The sequence below is a fragment of the Motacilla alba genome, chromosome 4 (assembly GCF_015832195.1).
Source record: "Motacilla alba alba isolate MOTALB_02 chromosome 4, Motacilla_alba_V1.0_pri, whole genome shotgun sequence".
In the NCBI taxonomy this organism is placed as follows: Eukaryota; Metazoa; Chordata; class Aves; order Passeriformes; family Motacillidae; genus Motacilla; species Motacilla alba.
The window spans coordinates 26,849,413-26,868,674 of NC_052019.1; the positions used below are offsets into that span (position 1 = coordinate 26,849,413).

A 19,262-nucleotide genomic window follows, 5' to 3' on the forward strand; every position below is an offset into this window, starting at 1 on the left:
ACTTTGCTGACAAGACCCAGGGAGCCAGAGGTCAGCCTTGAACAGCATCCCATGCATCTACCAGAGCTCCAAGAAGGGCTTTTGGAAAGAGTCCCTCCTCACTTTTTTCTCTCCAGGAATTATGAAAAATCTTTTAAAACATGGCCTTTTTTGGTGCAGGAGTTACTAGAAATATGAGGGAAGACCCTACATGGCTCCCACGTACAAAGCATTGCCACCTTCCCATGTATGCATCTGTATCACTGGCAGCAGCCACTGGCCCATCTCATTAAAGAGACACTGTAAAATTTAAATCCATTTCAGCAAGGGACATAAAAGCAATGTGCCTGCCCACAGGCTCCACTATCACATCTGCAGAAAAAGATGCAATTATTAACTTTCCTTATTCCAACCTTTCACCAGGGGTATCAAAGGCCAGGACAAATGATCAGCAAGCCATCTACAGGACAGTGCTGCTTTCCGAGCTCCAGTGAGCTTGCAGCAGGTCACCAAACCTCTGCAGGGTCACCAAACCTGGCAGAAACTCAGCTGTTTATGCTAATGTTTGGGATTGCAGCAGGATTCTCAAGGGGAAGCTCCCCCAGCTCTGTCCTATGATAGTGACAATGAAACATAAGCTGCTGTAGTGCATCAGTAAGAATAGCAGCTGCTAGAATAGTGATTTCTATAATCTGACATCAGTTTTAGTAAACTTTGTCTGTCTAATGTGCCCAGTGGGATTTTACAGAGGCTAAACCCTTCTCACACAAAACTGCAGCCTTGGGCTTTGTTTGCAATTAAAAAAAGTGGGACTAATGTAATATTTTTCTGACTAACTGCCTCCTAAACACATGAGCAGAAATTGCACCAGACACAGGTCTGTATTAGTATGATTGTAATTTTATTTTGTTAATAAATTGGTTTTGGTTCTTTTCATCCAATTTGTGTGTTACCACTTTAAAATGTGTGTTATTAGTAGGCAACTTAATCTTTAGCACATTATCCATAAGATTTAAACACAAAGCATGCTCTCTTAAGTTTCATTATATCTTCTGTGACATTTATATTTACTTTCCCTTTTTTCTATGCTGATAAGTTAAAGATGCCCTCAAGCATTTTTAGTTTATATCTCTGTATTTGTTTCCATGGAATTACACATTTCATGTTGCACAAAAATATGCTTATCTGGAGACTGAGTTTTTTGTTTCTTTTTATCTAGCAGATATCAATAAAACCAAATCTCTTTGTTTCTCTTCTAGGTTAATAAAAAAAAAAAAGTAATTCTCTTCCCGTTAATGAACATTATTAGTGATGTTTTCAGTTTCCCAATTTAATAGTCACCTCCTGTGTTGACAACTCTTTCTTTCTTCACAGAACAAGGGCACAAGCATCTCATATAGGGAGAGCCTATGACAGATTGCCCCTTCGCTAATGGAGGCTCCAGATATATGACTGAAACATTTACACCAGAAATGGATTGCCTAGACCTAAATTTTTCCCACTTCAAAGCCTGAGGGTGACCAGATCAATTCACAAATACATCTTTCTTCTTTCATTTCCTTTACTGTGTCATCATCATGTGAAAGTCTTAAAGGGTTAGATCAGAAATAATTAGGAAATTTTTATTTATAATGGGGTATAGAAGCCAAAGGGAAAAAAAAAAAAAAAGAAAAGATGAAAGAGACCAAAAGGAATCTGGGGGAAGTCCCAGTAAGTCTGCTTAATAGATAGGAAACAGGTCAAACAAAGAAGGTAATTTGTGTGTGTCTGGGAGAGATTTCCTAGGGTTAGCTGAGATGCGACTTCCTTGGCATATTAGAAAAAGTGGGATTTACTTTCTCCTACTTGGATGTTCACAATCTGGATGGGGAGCAGTATCTCACATTCAGCTCAGTGTACCATTCCATCCTGAACACCTGCAGAGATCTTCCTAATTATCAAAAGTTGATATAACTACTCACCACTTTTAGCTTTCAGAAGTCGTTATTGTCAGTGAGGCAGTGTGACAGGAAAAGGGGCTGGAGAGGTGGATGGGAGGGTAGGAATGAGAAAGGATAGGCTGGAAACAAAAAAAAAAAACAAACCCAAAAAACACAATAACATGGGGCAGTTGGTGGAGGAGAGGAATTCATAGCTCATAATCATCAGTGACATCAAAGTCTGAGCTCAGGTCATGCCCCACCATGGAGCATGGCTCTCCATGACAGATGTGGGAAAAGACATCTTCCTGCAGCAGGAGCTGTGGAGACCCAGCAAGAGAGAGCTGAATGACCTTGTGAGTCTCCCCATGAGCCATGGAGAGTATTAAAGGTAAAGATCTAAGACTATAGTTTAAGGCTTTGAATATTTGACTCTTTCTACAGCTAACCAAGCACACTCATATGCCTCTCATTTAGCTCAAAGCCAGACTTTAATCAACACTGATATCAAAGTTCCAGATACTACAGCCTTCCCCTAGGTCACAGGTAATGCTCCAGTTCTGCACTATTATCTGGGAGAGGATTTTTACACTTAGTCTTCTTGGACACAGAGCATCATTCTGAAGACAATACATCTCCAGGGATTGCAATTCTGTCCTGAGCCATCAGTGGCTAAAAAATCTGCACAATTTCTTGAGGACTTTAGTTAAATGAAGTTTAACCTTTGTGTGCCAGCTGGGTGTAAAAAACTGCAGTGCTTGTTGCAGTAAGAGCCACTGGTTGTACACCATTTCTGTGTCTAGAAAATTTATAAAATAAGTTGCTTTTAAAAACTTCATATTTTGCCATGGGTTTTATTCTCAGAGAACAAAGATATGTTTGAAGAAATGGCAAAGGTATATATGTGTCTATATATATATATCTATATACATACAGTGTGTGTCTCCTTAAAGGTACACCGCAATGGAATTTAGGCCCAGCATGTAGTTGGAGCATCAGTCTATCTACAAACTTAATATTCTATAAGGAAAATATACTTATTGCATACTTTCTGCATACTGTTTCCATGTGTAAAATGGAATGTCACTTCTGTGCTAGTTCTCTTGGCTTATGCTCCCAATCACAGCTTTAGCTGAGTCCAAAATTTTTGATGAAATAATGATGTCAAGGAGGAGTCGGTAATACACAGCTCTCAAAAACACAGTCGGGCTTGCAAATGCTGCTGGGACGACAAAATTGGTTTTGGTATTGCTGCTTCTGTTCAGAAAACTGGAACAAGCTCTAGTGGGAAATCACTTTATTTTGGTGCAAGCAGTGATTCTTCATGAGGGCTTGCCAAGACTTCTTTAGAAATAAAAGCTCTCTTCTAGACAAAGACTTTGCAGTTGATTTTTTTTTTTTTTTGGCAGAGATGTCTTACAATTCCACGTTGTATTTGCATGTCTTGACTCTAATGACATTCTAGTTGAAAGTAAAAGCATTTCTTGTTGCCTGGTTTGATTTAGCGCAGAAATTAGATACAGTTTGTTTAAAAAAGAACTTTTAATTGTAGCTCAAAATAGAGTGAAATGGCATAAAAACTGATGTCACGGTCCAAAAATACTATTCTATTTTGAACATCTAAAAGATGTCTGGTCTTATAAATGTTCAGATTATCATAAAAGTAAAAGAGAATCAGAAGAAAACTGAAAGTGCTTCTTTATAGATTGGGAAAATCTATAATTTGCGTAACAAAAAGATGCCCTCTAAAGATACGCTTGCTGTTAAAACTGAGATACTGTTGCATACTTGTTTAAAAAGGAGTTAGCAAACATTTTCCTTTTTATCCAGCTGCAGTCAATCAAATAGTGCAAGCAGGCTGTGAATGAATATGAATTAAAGTTGTTTGTGGGAAATACAACATGTAAATTGAGTATTTAGTTCCTGATAATGTACTTGGGTCTACCAGCAACTTGTGCACAAAGAGTTTGTTTCCACGGTCCTTTCAACATGGGTATATTTCTGCCAGTGCTGTTTAATGTAGTGACATCAGGGATGTGACATTTATGTCACAAACTGGGGGTATCAGCTTTCTGGTAGTACCCCTTGCAAAGGGGATAACATGGAAAAGGCACAAGTAGCCCTAATCCTATGCTCTCAGTCTGCCAGTGAACTGACACAGGTGAGAGAGCTTTGGGTGTAAGTTGGAGAACACTCAAGAGCTAGTGCCAGGAGGAAAGCCCTTTTTGAAACATAATAGTGCAGAGCTTCCTGAGTTCAGACCCTTGCTGCCACTGCAGGAAAGGTAATCCCATACTATGTCTGACTACTTGGGGAGCCTTCTCCACTCCCTCACCTTCTCTTGCCCCGAAGTGCAGACTGCTTGGTGATGCTCCACAACTGTACAGTAGATTCAGTGCAGATGAACTCAGAAGAGCATTCCCTGTCTGCCCTTTAGTTTTTCTGCGAAAAAGTAGATGCAATTTATCTCCAACATCTTCTGCAGAAGGAAATTAAATCTATATGAAACCACAGCCTAGCTAAAGGAGCTGAAAACAGAGGCAGTGGTGAGAATTTGCCAGCGCTGGGAAACAACAAAGACCTAGAATACAGCTGCTGGGGCTGCAGTCCACAGCGCTCCTCATTGACAGTCACGTAAATTTAATCAACCCTGTTCTCTACCTCCCTTTTTGTATTACAGTAATACTTCAGCTCAGCTAGTTCCCTGCCTAGATCCACAAAGTGGCCCCACCGAGCTCTGCCTAGCATAAGGGAGGGGAGATAGCCAAGTCACAGACAAGGTAGCAGCAGCTTAGTGACACCCAGCTACGCCGTGTCTCACTGGGTTACAAGCACTCCTAGAGAACTGTGACAGTGTGAACCAGTGGAGGAATTTACCTACAAATAGAGTTGCTAGGCTTGCTGCCTCCATCAGGACATTCTAGTCAACCCACATGACTGGGTTAATGGAAGGATGACTGCTCACTGTGGGAAGTACAGTGGGATGCTTCAGTGGGAGAGGGCATCTGCACCCCACACTCTTTGTGCTATGTTAGTTTTGATGCCTAGAAAACAGAGCAGCTTCAGAGAGGAGTATGTATAACCCAGCTGAGGAGGCCCTCTGGAAATGCCATGAGGCACACTGGAGATACTAAAAAAATGTTCTGGGAGGCTAACACCTAGCTCTACATTGCCCTCACCAGCCACAAAACACAAAGAAGGTAAGTACACTTTATAGCTGGACACAGTGTGGCACAGAGAAACTTCACTAAATTTCTCCAGTGGGGCAGGGCAAGTGGGGTCCAAAATCCCACTGCCATATGGCAGTTGCAGGTTCCTTTTTTTCCCACTGAGAAAGGAGACTTGCACACCTGTTAAGACTGTGCTGGTCACAGCTGAAAACAGCAAAGGGGTATGAAATATAGTGATAAAGATCTGGACAGATGTGTGCTTGTAACTGAGTCTCCATGTCCAAATATTTGGTTAGTTTTGATTTAGATTTATTTACAGGGAAAATTCATTGCTTGTATTTATCCACCTAATTGGTTTTTAGACATTTAAAGGAAATGCCTGTTAACCTTTAAGACTAAACAGCATTTACAACTTTCACATAATTTCAGCACCTAAAAGTGAGATATCTGTCTAAACCAGTTGTCTACATTCCCTTTGAGGAGCAGAAAGACATCTCCAGAGGACAGTTCATGCCACCTGCAACAGGTCGTGTGACTGTCACTCCAGAGGTGCCTGCAAGTCTGCACTAGATATACAGCATATATATCTATACTAGATAGACAGCAACTAATTTTCTGGCTTAGACACAAGTGAATCTTAGCCTCAGCTGGCTCATTTCAGTAGAGATCCTGTCTTCATTAAGTAACTAAGAGAAGCAAAACTCAATGAGCTTTGAATCAATGACATTTTATCCACTGTAGCTGACCACAGAGCAATATGACACTAATACAAAATGAATGTGATGCCGAATTGATTTTTGCCTTTTTTCTTTTATATATTTTCTATATTCTTTACACATATATTTGTAGCTCTGTAGCCCATCATACTATTAGTAGCTAGCATTTTACTTATTCTTTTAGACAGAAAGACAAGATAAATTCCCCAGTGGCTCCAAGGTTAGATTCTCAGGGAAGGTTGAAACTAGCTCTCTGAGACACATTTTTATAAACAAAGATAAGTTCCTATCTAAATGAGGGGGAATTCAAAGAGGGATGAACTGGGGGGAATTACCTCACCACTTATGTCTCCAACCGGGGATTTTTGTCAGAAATGTTAATGTGCTAAACATATAAAAATTGTATATGCATTATGCTACGGGTGCATCTTCGGTGTTTTCCATCTGGTGAATGTGCACCTTCGAAAGGATCCTTTTAAAGGACCCCTTTTTATCACCTAACTGCATCTGGCTCATGATTTTAGGACCAGCAAAAAGGCATCAAATGGACAGTTGATTTCTTGATCCAGGATCCTGTTATTGCTTTGAACATAGGCTTCAGTTTTCTCCTGTATCAGTGACTGATAGTATAACTTTGGTTAGTTAGCCAAACTAACCCAAGGACTGTGACATATTGCTACTTCTGGATATACCCAGTGTTTATTTGCAGGATTCCTGAAGTGATTGGAAAGCAACTTCACATGTTCATGTTCTTCCAGGCTTTTAAGGGTCAAAATGACACATCCTTGATCATATGATTATGTTGGAGAAACTGAGAAATCATCTATTAAAGAAGATGAAAGAAAACTTCTAAATATTGTTTACATTTTGTGCATGTTTCTGCTTATCAGCTGAACAGTGGCTGTGCAGTGAGGATTATTAACACGGCATCAAAGTTCTACAGATAAAAATGCCCCAAGACTTGACCACAGGTTGAGACTCTGACTCAGATTCAGCTAACAGCCCCTCTTAAATTTGCCTTTGAAAGGAGCTACCCTACCGTGTTATTTTGATTTCTTGTCACTTTCATAAATCCAGGGCATGTTGTCATAGACTATTGAGTGGGCTTTTGCCACAGCCACATCCTAATCGCTATACTAATTTCATCTCCAAAGCCTTAACCCAAATGATCCGCTCCTGACACAGGAACTTGAGCAAAATCTGGGAGGGAATTGCTGCCTGCTCTCTGAGGTGTAGCAAGAAAAGCAAGCTGCTCCTGGGCTGACATCTGTGTTAACAATGGGCCACATGCAGGCTGTACAGGGAGAGCTGGTAACACACCAAGATCATGCATTTCACAGATTGTACCCATAACTGACATCTTGTATAACATTTAATGTAAGGATAAATAGAGGCAGCAGCCACTCGGACTGGGCACAAAACAATCAGCCAGCCAACCTGAGGCAAGGGAAACAGCTCCAAGATAACCAAAATAACCATTCCTAGGAGGAGCTGACTGCTGCCTTCCATTGTTTCAACCACCCTGGCTATTTAGGTGTGCACCTATAATGGGGAAAATCACCTGCAAGTACCTTCACATGGCTTCAGATAGAGGAATTATGGCATTTACTTTGGTATTTTGGTTCCAGTAAAAAAAAGTGTTTGCTTGTGTGAGATGCTACCTTTAGCAGCAAGCCAGTGTAATTTCCTTCTTACTGCTTGTTCTCATTGCTTTTCCTCCCTCAGTTTGGCAGTAGACTTGTTCACAAAGCCCCACAGTAAACCAGATCACAAACTAGATTAGGGTGGAAAGTAGCCTTCTCTGTGGTTCCTCAAAATATCTGTAACAGCAAAACAAAGAGCTAGCAAGTTAAAGTGCCTCAAAAGGGCACAGAAATAGGGCAAGAAGGGTCAGGAACTTCCTAAGCCTATTTCATGGCCAGCATCTCACGAAGCAGTGTAACAAACACAAGCTGAATGACAGGAGTAGTTTGGGATGGACACAGACACAGAAACCATGCTATCAGCTATGAAAACCCAGTCCCAGCGGATGCATCTCCCCTCAGCAAGAAAGGCCTGGAGGGGTAATAGGCTCATAGGATGCAAAGCTGACATTTACATTTGCATGATTTCCAACAAGGAGCAGATGGCAAAGGGATGCTCAGTAATTTCCATCTGAACCCTAAAGAATCCATAATCTCCATTTTAGTTGGGCACTTTCTGGTCCTAAATCAGTGCTGTGTGCTGCCAGGTGACAACAGCTCCCTCCTCGAAGGCAGCTGCCTTTCAGCAGGGGATGGTTGTACAGGCAGTTAATTAGGGACCCTGACTTTCAGCTATAAATGTCTGCAGGATTTATATCAGGCAAAGGCGAAATCATGGCTTTTCCACTGCAGGTAGAAAACGCTTGCGAGCTCTGAAAACACAGCTTGGTACAGCTGATGGAGGTCAACTCCTAATAGGTGAGTGTGGGAACCTATACACAATTTGTAGCCTGGCATAGTGTCCACAGCTGGAATCAGGGGTTTTCCAGCAGTGCTCTCGAATTCAGAAGCAGAAACAACACACAAGAAGGAACCAACTTAACATACCACGACAAAAACAGATATGGTCTTCAGAATTTTTTTACACTAATGCAGGTGTTTATATTGCCTATCAGACAGATTTATAGGGGGAAATGTTTAGAAACATCTAGATAACTGAACACCTAAGTAACCATAATTTTAATGTCAACTCCCTAAAAGAACTGAAATAAAATAGGAAAAGGATCACAGAAAACATATCCTGAAACTCATTTATCTGAATTTGAGCATACTGAATTGATATGACCCGAGTAAATATCCTTAAACTCAGAAGAGGAGGAGAAAAAATGATGAGTAGCCATCCTATTTAACAGAACATCCAAATTCACAAGTCTTCTAAACCTAGATGATTTCATTAGTATCAGCAGGCTTTACAATACCTGTCTCACAGGGACAAATACCATTTTTACTGCTGAGCATCTTCACTGTTTTTTTCCTTCTGGGTATCCAGACAAACTAAGTCATCAAAATGCAAATTTATCAAGGTGCAATCCCTTGGTGCAGGCCTTTCCAGGTGTTAGGCAAGCAAGCATTCATTGTGGAGGAAAGTGTCTGCAAAAGCTCACTTATGCTACATAATGGACTGCTGACTGAAATTTCCATCTCATTGCACCACCCCATTTTTAAAACTCTTATCAAAAAGACTGAAAAACCTTCCACAGGTGAAAAAAGAGAGGACTGGACGATAAATGTGGTGGGCATGACCTTCTTAATGAGGAAGCATTTTTGACAACCCTTAACTCTTCCAGTGTTGCGTATGTCTACCAACACGGTGGGCATGGGGTTTATAGCATATACTGCATTCACAAATACACAGAGATGAAAAAAAAAAAAGACCTCAAAGCCTCTGGCAGTACAAGATAACTGTAGCAAAATGGAATAAGACTGATAGGAAAATAATCTTTTAGAGACTTTTGGTTACCAAGAACTGTGAAGGCAGATAGTAATGAAAGCCTAAATGCATACATACCTGCTGTGTGGTCCCCTAAGACACCACAGCACTGCCTTGGTAAGGGTCAGCTACTCCAGAGAGAGGGACAACAGCATTTACAGCATTTTAATTTAATAGGGATTACTCAGAAAGCTTGCAGCTACAGAAGTGAGAGGCAAAGTTAGCTCTGTGGATACTTCAGCCATCTGTAGCAAGCTGCAAGGCTAGCTTTCTCAATGATGGGAGTTACCCTCCCAAAGCTGGAAATGCTAGCTAATAAGTGTCTTGTTCTCTAATTAGTTCAGCTGCCCATTGTCATCCTGGGAATTGAACAAAACTGAGCAGAAACTGAGACAAGCTTTGTGGAGAGGCAGCCAAGAAGACCAGGCTTCTGGGTCTTTCTATGAAAAATAGTAAATGGGTCTACATGTCAAGTCTGTTTACTACTCTTAAGAACTGTCTTCTCTGAAAGAAATACCAACTGCTTTTAAGGCCAAACACTGATATCCTTGTTCCAGACAAGGTGGTAGCATTGTGACAAATCTACCTTGCTTTGTACAAGGAGACAGGCAGAGCAGGCACTGCAGATGGGGCCAGCATAGAGCAGGAGGCTCATATGATGCTCTTCTGACAAAGGCTGAAGGCTCCACAACAGACATGGGAGCCAAAACAGGCTGCTTGCCCATAAAGTATGACCCAAGTTAGTAACAGATTTTAAAGATGAATATGGAGGAACTGACACAGCTCTTAGAACTACACAAAGCTATAAACAAAATGGTACCAAAAGAGCTTTGAAGATACTTTGCAAACCTAAAAAGGAGCCAAGCAATTTATGATACACCTAAAGAATGCTAAATTAAAGTATGTTAAAGAAAGATACTTTGAGAGGCAAGGTGACAAACAAGACATGATAAAAATCCAAGCTTTTTAGTTCATCTACTCAGGGAACAGAGGCAAGAGAAATGTCCTCTTCTCCACATCAGGCTTTTGACATATATTATTTCAATCAAGGCAGTTCCTTTGCTTTTGTTTTAGGTATCTTCTTATTTGATCCCCAGATTTATAAGCAAAATAGTGCAATTTAGCAAATATGTCAAAGCAGTCAAATGGATCTCATGTGGCTTTAATCACTACAGAAAAAAATGCCTGACAAGCCTCTCTCTAGCCATTTATTTAGATTGCAGATATGGCAAAGCGCTGTAAGAAAACACAGAAGGACTCTTTAAAAACTGAAAAGCAAAGTTAGTTTTTGTCACGAGATTCAAAGCCTGGATATGGTTTCAACAGCCAAGGCATTAATATCCTGTGGGGAGCAGGCAGAGAGGGCAAGGAGAAGGCTCTCTGGGTCTGCAGCCCAAAGCTGCTGTATATGTGAAGGCCAGGGAATAACGGGTAGGGCAGCAAGCTAGGAAAGGAGAATGCATTTGAGGAAGCCATATCAGTTGTTTCTCCACAATTATTTTGATATGGTCAACTCATGGAAACACAAAACAAAAAAACAAGCCAACAACAACCCAGCAACAAAATTAAGTAAGACAAAACAACACTTGAAAAGACCTAGGTTGCTGCACGGAGTCAATTCTCAACAGTGGCCTGTGCAAATAAAGCTGCAAGCGATAAAGGCAAGAACTACACTTGGCAGTTCATAAAGACAAATCTCTTTTCTTAGTAAGATTGCAGGCTATAAACTAACAAAAAAATACAATCAAGAAGATTAGAGCCTTTATATTCCACTTAAGCTTAGACTGATAAAACAGTGTTTACAATAGTGTGCTATGCATATGATAATACAAGATGTCTTCAAAACCAGCATATATTTCAAGCTTCAATGACGACTATATCTAGGCTCTCATTGACATTCGCTGCTGGAAAAATCTTTAATTAACTAGGATGGCAATGCTGGTTTAAGATCACAGGCACAATGGGATTTAGTGAATATTCTCCACAATTGGATTAAAAGGGAATAAGATACACCTCTCACTTTAGTAATACTGAATGGATTCAGTTTGAAGATTCATATTCCAGGGGGAATGAGATAAAGGTGTCCACTTTATCTGAATTTATTTTAGTGTCATCCCTCTAAAATAACAGACATTTCATCAGTTAAACTGCATGAAGACATTATAATCCTGCCATCTACAGATGAAATTTCAAGACACGTGCCTATCAAATGCTACCAGTTTTCTCCACTTACCCACCCTGACATGTCAGCGTGAAGAGCAGAAGAATAGAGATTAATAAAAACAATGCAATGGGATGTCCCAAAATCTCAAGGTTTCTAGAAAACATGTCCAGTTGGATTATACCTTCCTGTACCAACAGTTTAGACAAGTAGACTTCACACACTTTTTTTTTTAATTAATAAAATAAGAGGCTGAGAAAATTCACAGCTACAGTTGTGCCGATTAGGCTCAAGATACAGCAGAGTGCTGAGTATATATTTTTGCACAGTGGTCATATGACATTCCTAACAGTCACTCTTCAGAAATGATGTTTTAGATGAATGCACAAGGCAGAAATTTAACCACTTTTTACTTTTTGAAAGCTTAACAAACTTTTATGCCTGTGATTAGATAGGTTTTACAGCAACATTGGTAAATCAATATGTGTTTCAAACTCTCGTAATTTCTCAAAGCCTTCAGGAATCACAGAGGAGTTAATTCTGGAGCTGGGGGCTGCCAGTTTATATGAAAGAGCCATGTTCCAGCCTAAAGTCTGTCAATCTGCAATTTAGAAAAAGGAAACTACAGCCTTATAGAAAAAGTTGTTATCGTGGGCTATCAGGAATGATTCTAGCCAGCACTGATTGGCTGTATCAGAAGAGTATTTCCTCTCTTCTCAATAGATACATTTTGTCATAGATAAAAAGATTCTAAGATTATTTATGCTGTAAAAAAGGTTTTCATAGCTCTGACAAATAAATTGTTTTAAACCATCAAACTCACTCATTTCCAAATGCATTTCCATTCAGATATAGAAATGACAAGCCCTTCATTAGAGCGGCAGCTTTTAGCTTAATCTTACCAATATTATTGACCTATTCAATGTTTACTGCAGCAAGCATTCCCATGGATATCTAAAAGCAATATTTTGAATTGCCTTTTCAAAGGAGCTCACCCACAAATTTTAAATCACTTTCAGGCTTTCAAGCTGAAGTAAACTTTTCAAATATAATTTCACATATTTCTCCTCTCTTATCTCCAAATCTGTATCGAGTCCAAAGGCTGTAGACGGCTCTTGTCTCTCTCTTCATTCTACACTCTCCCAAATGTCAACCTTCAGTTGTCAAACTGAAGAGAGGACCAGGTGAGGCTGTCTGCAAAGCCAAAGAAGAACCATTCTGGTTTATGCTCACATATTTCGGACAAAGGTAGGAAAAAGACCTAAGAGAAACCTCCACTGCCTAAGAAACTTTCTTTTGCTTCTATAATGCAAACAGGATATAGACAAGAGAACTTACAGCATTCAGTGCAATACACTGGAAAGGGCAACTACATTTATCATTATAATTATTAAAAATAAATGAAGGGGCAAGGTTAAAAGCAATTCACCTTTGTTTCCCACTTACTGTTGCTATTTTTAGTCAGTCAAAGCACGTGGAGAATACTGTTGCCACTTTGATTTTGAGATCTAACATTGAGCTAATGTTTGTGAAAATGAGGCATATGATGCAGAGCCACGCGGAGTTCGGATTCATGTGATCAGGGATGTGCAGGACCTAAAGGCAGGCCACTAACTGAAGGAGCACTAATCAAGAAGAACAGGGAAAAACCTGCCACAATAACAACATCACATGTTCCTTGATAATGCTTTAGTGAAAACCTCTTACAGTATACAGTGCCCTGTCTTTGCATCTTTAAGAAATTAAACGCTCCAAGTGTTTACATTAAAAAATTCCAGCTCATTTTTTTTCTCCTACAGAAACAAAATCCAGAGACACCTGAAAAATGAGTGGGACACTAATAAATTAAGTATTTCAGTAAATTTTTCCTCCCTAAGATTAATTTGATGAACCTAGCACCTAGTAAGAAATATTATTTTAAAATGTTATTTGATTTTGAAATTGTTGGTGTGCTAACAAAAAAGTATTCCATTTTGCAGCAGAGGAAGGATTCACCTATCAAAAGAGACTGGCTGTCAGAGATGAAAGAGAGTAAAGAAACGGCGAGAGCCATTTTAAACATGTAAGACAAGACTTTCATCTCATGCTGGACCATGTGGGACAGCGCTATTAACCTTGGGAAAAAATCTGACAGGAGTGAAAAAGAAAAGAAGATGGAAAAAAAAAAGGAATATTTTACCTTCAATAATTTTTCTGATCTGTACTGACACATTTCAAGAAGTCTACATTTATGCTTTTCCAGGGGTGAAAGTTTTGCCATATGTCCTCTACATCCTTCTGTACATCCAGAAGTGTTGTCACGGGTTTCCTGACAGTCTGTGTGTCCTTCGCCCACCTGCCTGTTCAGGTGCTGCCTGTGGATACCTTGGGCAGAGCAAGGCTGGTGAATGCATGCATGACTCCTTTGCCTGGGTCACTTGTGTACCATTCTTCCACCTCAGCAGTGTGTGACACTGACCGCCAAAGCAGTGTTAAAGCTAGACGTTTGTGTAGTTTGTGTTATTTCTGCCTGCAGAGCAGGTCCACTCCAGTTCTGCAGCTACAGAAGTGAGTGCTCCCAGATCTCATCGGTGCTTAAAAAACTCCCTCTGTAGAATTCCACAACCCCTTCTCGCAATGCATTTGTAGTCTAAATCCTCCTTGCTCTTTGCAATTGCCTTCTTTACATTTAAATGATTTTTTTTTTCCTGAGAACTAAATGGACAACTTTTTATCTTGCCCTTGAGGAACATGAAAAACAATCGCTCACAATCCTTTTCTTAAGGACCCTTTCCACGTTTAAGCTCCCTGTCAGTTTTCTCTTTTCCATACCAAACCAGCCACTTCTTTCAAGTCTTTGCTTTGTGCCACAGCACACACTTTTAAGTCTCACTCGAGGTGCTCTGGCCCTTAATAGGTGGTGGCCCACAGCGGGCTGAGTCGATCTCAGCAGTGCGAGCCAGGGCGGAGGCGATACCTTTGGTGCCTCCAGAATCTGCTGTAACACCTCCAGGAGCGATCAGTGAGGATTTCAAAGCTAGGCAAATGGCTTTGTACCTGCCCTTTAAGGGATGCTCTCTCCGTTCCCAGCTCCCGTGCCCAGCCCGGCCGCTCCCCCCACCTTTCTCCGGTCCACGTTGCACTTGGACTCACGCAGCCCCGAGGCCCCGATTGGTGCTCGGGTGCTCGGCATGGCAGAATGCTGCCCGTGAGCGGGGCGAGCTCTCCCCCACGACAGCACTGCGCGCACATTCAGCCACTGGGCTCTGTCCTTTTTTCTTAAACCACGCTGTTTTAGGGGCTTCACGGTGAGCCCAAAGGAGGCACCCCGGAGCGCTGCCCTTCCCGGGGGCGGGGGAGCTGCTCACCTGCGCCCATCCCCGCGGCGGCGGGGCGGGGGCGCGGCGCGGGCGCGGGGCGGGGCCGGCTCTACTCCGCTCCCTCCCGCGGGGGCTCGGGCATCTCCGCGCCGGGCGCTGCGAGCGGCAGCCGCGCCGGGATGGAGGGCGCGATCCTCGCCCGGGAGCCGGCGCACACCGTGCTGCTGCTGCTGCTGCTGCTGCTGAGCCTCTTCCCCGCAGGTGGGAGCCGCGGGCGCGGGCGGGCGCGGAGCCCCGCGGGGCCGGGGTCGGCACGGGCGGCGGCAGGGAAAACTTCGGCGCTGGCGGCCCCTTCCACGGGGCAGCGCCGCGCCGGGGGTCGGGCGGCAGCCCGCGGTGTGCCCGGCATCGCCCCGCGCTGCCCTTGCGGGACGCCCCGGCGGGGGAAATAAAGTCCTTTGTTTGCCGTGCGCGGCTCTGCGGGGCTGGGAGAGGGGCCGGCAGGGAACCCCTCCACCCCCCTCCACCTCCCGGGCCGGACTGTTTTGACAATAAACTATCCGGGGATCAGTACAAAATGTCCCCGCGGTTAAGTGCTCGTTGAACAATGGGCAGGAACGAGCGGCCGGCGTCAGGTGTCCAGCGCGGTGCAGCGGGGTGCAGCCTCCCGGGGGGCAGGTGGGCTCGGTGCCTCTGCGTCCGCCGGTGCCCCGGGTGCAGGGCTCGCCGCGGGACAGGGCGGCAGGGCTTGTCTCTTGCGGCACTGACGGACCTTCGCGGTGAAGAGGAGGGCGAGAGGAGCCTTTCAGGCCTTTGGGGGTCAGCTGCTGCTAAAACTTTGATGTGTTGTAGGTTCCCCTCCACTCGTTTCTAGAAAGGGAGTTTATTTGCTCGACCTCTCAGCCCTGGAGCACAGGTCTAACGGTTTCAACACTGTATCTGGCTGCAGAGCTGGGCAGCTTCGCACACGGCTTTCAGAGCCACCGTGCATCTTCTTTCGTGGTTTGTGGGCTTAGGAGGTGTTTGGCTGTGTCCAGGGAAGGTGCTGGAAGGAGGTCGCTGCTAGACCTGGGAAGGAATTTGGCCCTGGGCACTGAAGTCTGAAAGGAGATAAGGTGAAAGGTTCTTTCGCTGCTTCTCTGAGAACGAGCTTAGGATCCAGGGGAGCGATGCACAGCGATAGGTGTTTAACGTGTGCTGCCACCACCAGAGAGGAGCCTTGCAGAGCACCCTGTGTGACACTGACGGGGAGGGTTCCGCCAGCCTCTGCCCAGGGGAGCGAATACCGCTGAAACGCCAGAAACCAATAGTAGTGACAATTTACACTTCTTTGTTGTTGTAAAACACTTTAGGATGCTTAATGGTTTTGTTTAGGTAACTTTTTGTGTTTACTGCCTTTTGTTTATTGGTAATCTGAGTTGAGTGTGGTTTCTGGCAGTTTGGGCTTTCCTATTTAGAAGTACCCTCATAAGGCTGCAAAATGCTGTGGCCGCAGGAGTGGAGAAGTCTCCTATCAATGAGTTATTCTTAGAAAGAAATTTTAAAAATGTTGAAACCATTAATACCTGCCACCTTTCTTTACTTCATTAATTTCTTGCCTGCGCTTTAAGGTTACTCTTCGTTAGTTAGACTGTCCTTAAGGAAAGCTTGGGAAACAGGTCACACTGACAGCATGTCCTGGAAGACAGAGGTGCAATTTCCAGAGTACTGGAGAACCAAGGAGAACCTATGAGAATCTTTCTCATGATTGTTCTTCTCGTTCTGGGTTTATACACTTACTTGTGGGAGACTTCAGGGACACATCAAACAAAAACTTGTGTGAACAAAAGCACACCATGTTGTAAGAAATAACTTGCTACTGCAAAAGACAGCTGTCCTTGGGTATGTATGTGCATCATCTGTGTATCACACAGATGTAGGAGTATTCTGGGCTGGTTTTGTGGTGCTGGGCAAGGTATCAGTGTGATGGTTTGAGTCCTGGCAGCAGCATAGGAACGTCAGAAGTGACAGGCAGGGCAGAGCTGGTGTGCTGTTCTGGATTACTCCAGAGCTAGTTTGACTCTGTGCTACTTTTGGTTTTGCCTCAGTGTAGATGCTTGGCTGGGATGATCTCCCTGTTGATATCTATCCTGTTTATCAGTATACAGGTTTATAATAAGTATCTTTCTTTGGCTGTTGGTCAAGAGCGTCTTCCTTTGGTTGCAAGCTGGGAAGGAAGATGTAGAAAACAACTCGGGTGTAGCTTCTCAAAGGGTAAACCATTCATCTTTTCTGTCCATAGTCCCTTCCTACTTTTTGTTTTTCTTGCAAACTAACATGCTTCCATACTTCCTTCCATTTGGGACTTGCCTCATCCTCATTTTGATGCAATATTCTAGAACGATCTTTTCTCTCCTTCTCCTGTCCTCCCTCAAGGCTTGCTTTGTCCCCCACTATCCAGTACTCCGCTAGAGTCCCTTGCGTTTCCATCCTGTGGTCATGGAAGACTGGACATGGTTCCCTTCAGCATCTATCCATCAATGCAACCTTTTTTTTCCCCCACAATCAGCTGCAGAGTAATAGGAGACTCTCCCTGTGCCCAGAGGGAAGAATGTTTTCATGATGCTCCCTGCTACCTGTCAGCCATGAGGGAGGAAGCTTGAAGGAGGAAGATTGAATTTGATGAGGATTCTGATTGCTGTCATTCAGTCACTGCCTTGACCTCCCTCAAGCCATCCGAGTATCCTGCCTTCCCTGCTCCCGTTTCCATCTCTGCTCTCTCCTTCTCCTTTTCTTCCCTTCCCTGTGGCAGTGCTGAGTCTCCTGTGAAGAAATGTAGCCTAAGGCCACTGCCAGGAGCAGAATGGAAATGTCAAAGATTGCTCAATATTCAACTCTTTTTCCTTGCACTGCCACTGGGAACCTTTTCCCTGTGAGTGTGTGAGTGATTTTCGTTCAGGCTTTATAATAAAGAATGTGACAAATTTGGCAAGAAGTGAGGCTCCCATTTACATCCTGTTTAAATACCATTCATAGAGACTGAAGGCATTTCCATGTGTTTATTTTGCCAGAGAGAGCCTCTTGTCAACAGATGACTGCAGCTGTAGTACTGTTGGGTTGTATTGGCTCTCTGTGGGTTTTCCATCTCGCTCCAGCTCTCCCAGTGATTGTCCAAACAGTAATGCTTCTTTGCAGGTGCCTGAATTAAGCAAAGGATCCTGAGTCACCTCCAGAAGGGACATGCTGCACCAGGATACAGGTGGAATTGGAAGGGATATGTCTTTAGCACATGTAATCATGAGCCAGGGCAGGTCTTGGGAGAAACATTTGAGTCATATTCCACTCAGTAGGAGGTTTTCCTAGAGAAGCTTGTCCTTTTTGCTCTCTGGTCTGTTCTGAGAGACTAATGGTATCTCTATAGTAGTTGGATTTCTGTCTGAACTATAATTTGTTGTTATTGCAAGCTATTAGAAAGATTTTTAAGGACTATCTGGAGCTGCCAAACTAGGCAAACCAAATACTAGGCATTTGTAGTTTGAAGGAAAGCTGCTTTCTAGTTTGAACAGTAAACAGCCTGATGGAATCTGAAGGTAAGGAACAACACATTCTGGATAGAACAAGAACCATGCAGCATCAAAGAGTTTCAACAACATATATGTTTATCTACAGTACACAATGACTGATCTAATCTCTTATCAGTCTTGTAGAAGAGAGGCAGTAATTGCTCAAGGTTAAGCCACTTTTCAGCTTTTTTTTTTCCTCTGTCCACGAAGATGAATGCCATTGCAGAGATCAAGTGTTACACATTGTCGTGCTCTATGGATGTGACACATGATTTTACAGATGTTGTTTTCTTTTTCATCTAGTACAAACATCTTCCAGGATTTTGACTCATTTCCTTAAGTCTCTTTCAGCTGTTCAGAGAATGGCTAGAGGAAATGAGGTCTAATATCCTAATGCATTGCATTTGCTGTAAGTACCCTCTCACTTTAAGTACATAACTTTACCTTTCTAAAATTTTGGAATGTCTTTCTGACCGTTCCCATGCCCAAGAAACAAGTTGCAGATGTTTCTGTCCCTTGGAAACTCAGCTTCCCTTGTTGGGGCTTCTCAGCTGTAGCAGAGCTTAAGGTGTTCATTGTAACTTTAGGCAGGAGAGAAGAGCTGATGCTGTGGTGCCTAAGGACAGTGTGTTACATTTTTTGGTCATTTATTTAAAACAATCTGAAGAGAATGCACACAGAAATTATGAGAACTTGGCATAAAAGGAATTTTAAAATTAGTAGTATTCTTCTATATTACTGTATTCTATAGTATTGTGCTTGTCTTTTCCAGTAACTTTTAGGAAACTAGAAGGTTTTTTTTTCCAGTAGGACCCTGTTTGACAATGAATCCTGCAAACAGTCATAAATGAACGTAATTTTACGCATGTGAGCAGTCTCCTTGGCTGGCTGCCAAACCTAATGACAACTGAAGTGTATTGTTTGTCCACTGGCCAAGATTGCTGCCGTTAGTGATAAAAGCATAAGGAGAGTGTAAACATCTGTGTTTGAGGGGAGAATGTGACTCCTATTTTCTAGGGGATA

The 19,262-nt window shown here is 42.7% G+C and overlaps 1 protein-coding gene across 1 annotated transcript in view; it reads left to right on the forward strand.

The window, feature by feature from the left end:
• Positions 1 to 14,738: 14,738 nt before the first annotated feature.
• KIT (KIT proto-oncogene, receptor tyrosine kinase) overlaps positions 14,739 to 19,262 on the forward strand; it is a 55,437-nt gene continuing 50,913 nt past the window's right edge. The window contains exon 1 of the mRNA XM_038136044.1: positions 14,739 to 14,958. Coding sequence (XP_037991972.1) covers positions 14,877 to 14,958 — 82 coding nt within the window. The 5' untranslated portion in view covers positions 14,739 to 14,876. The remainder of the gene's footprint in view (positions 14,959 to 19,262) is intronic.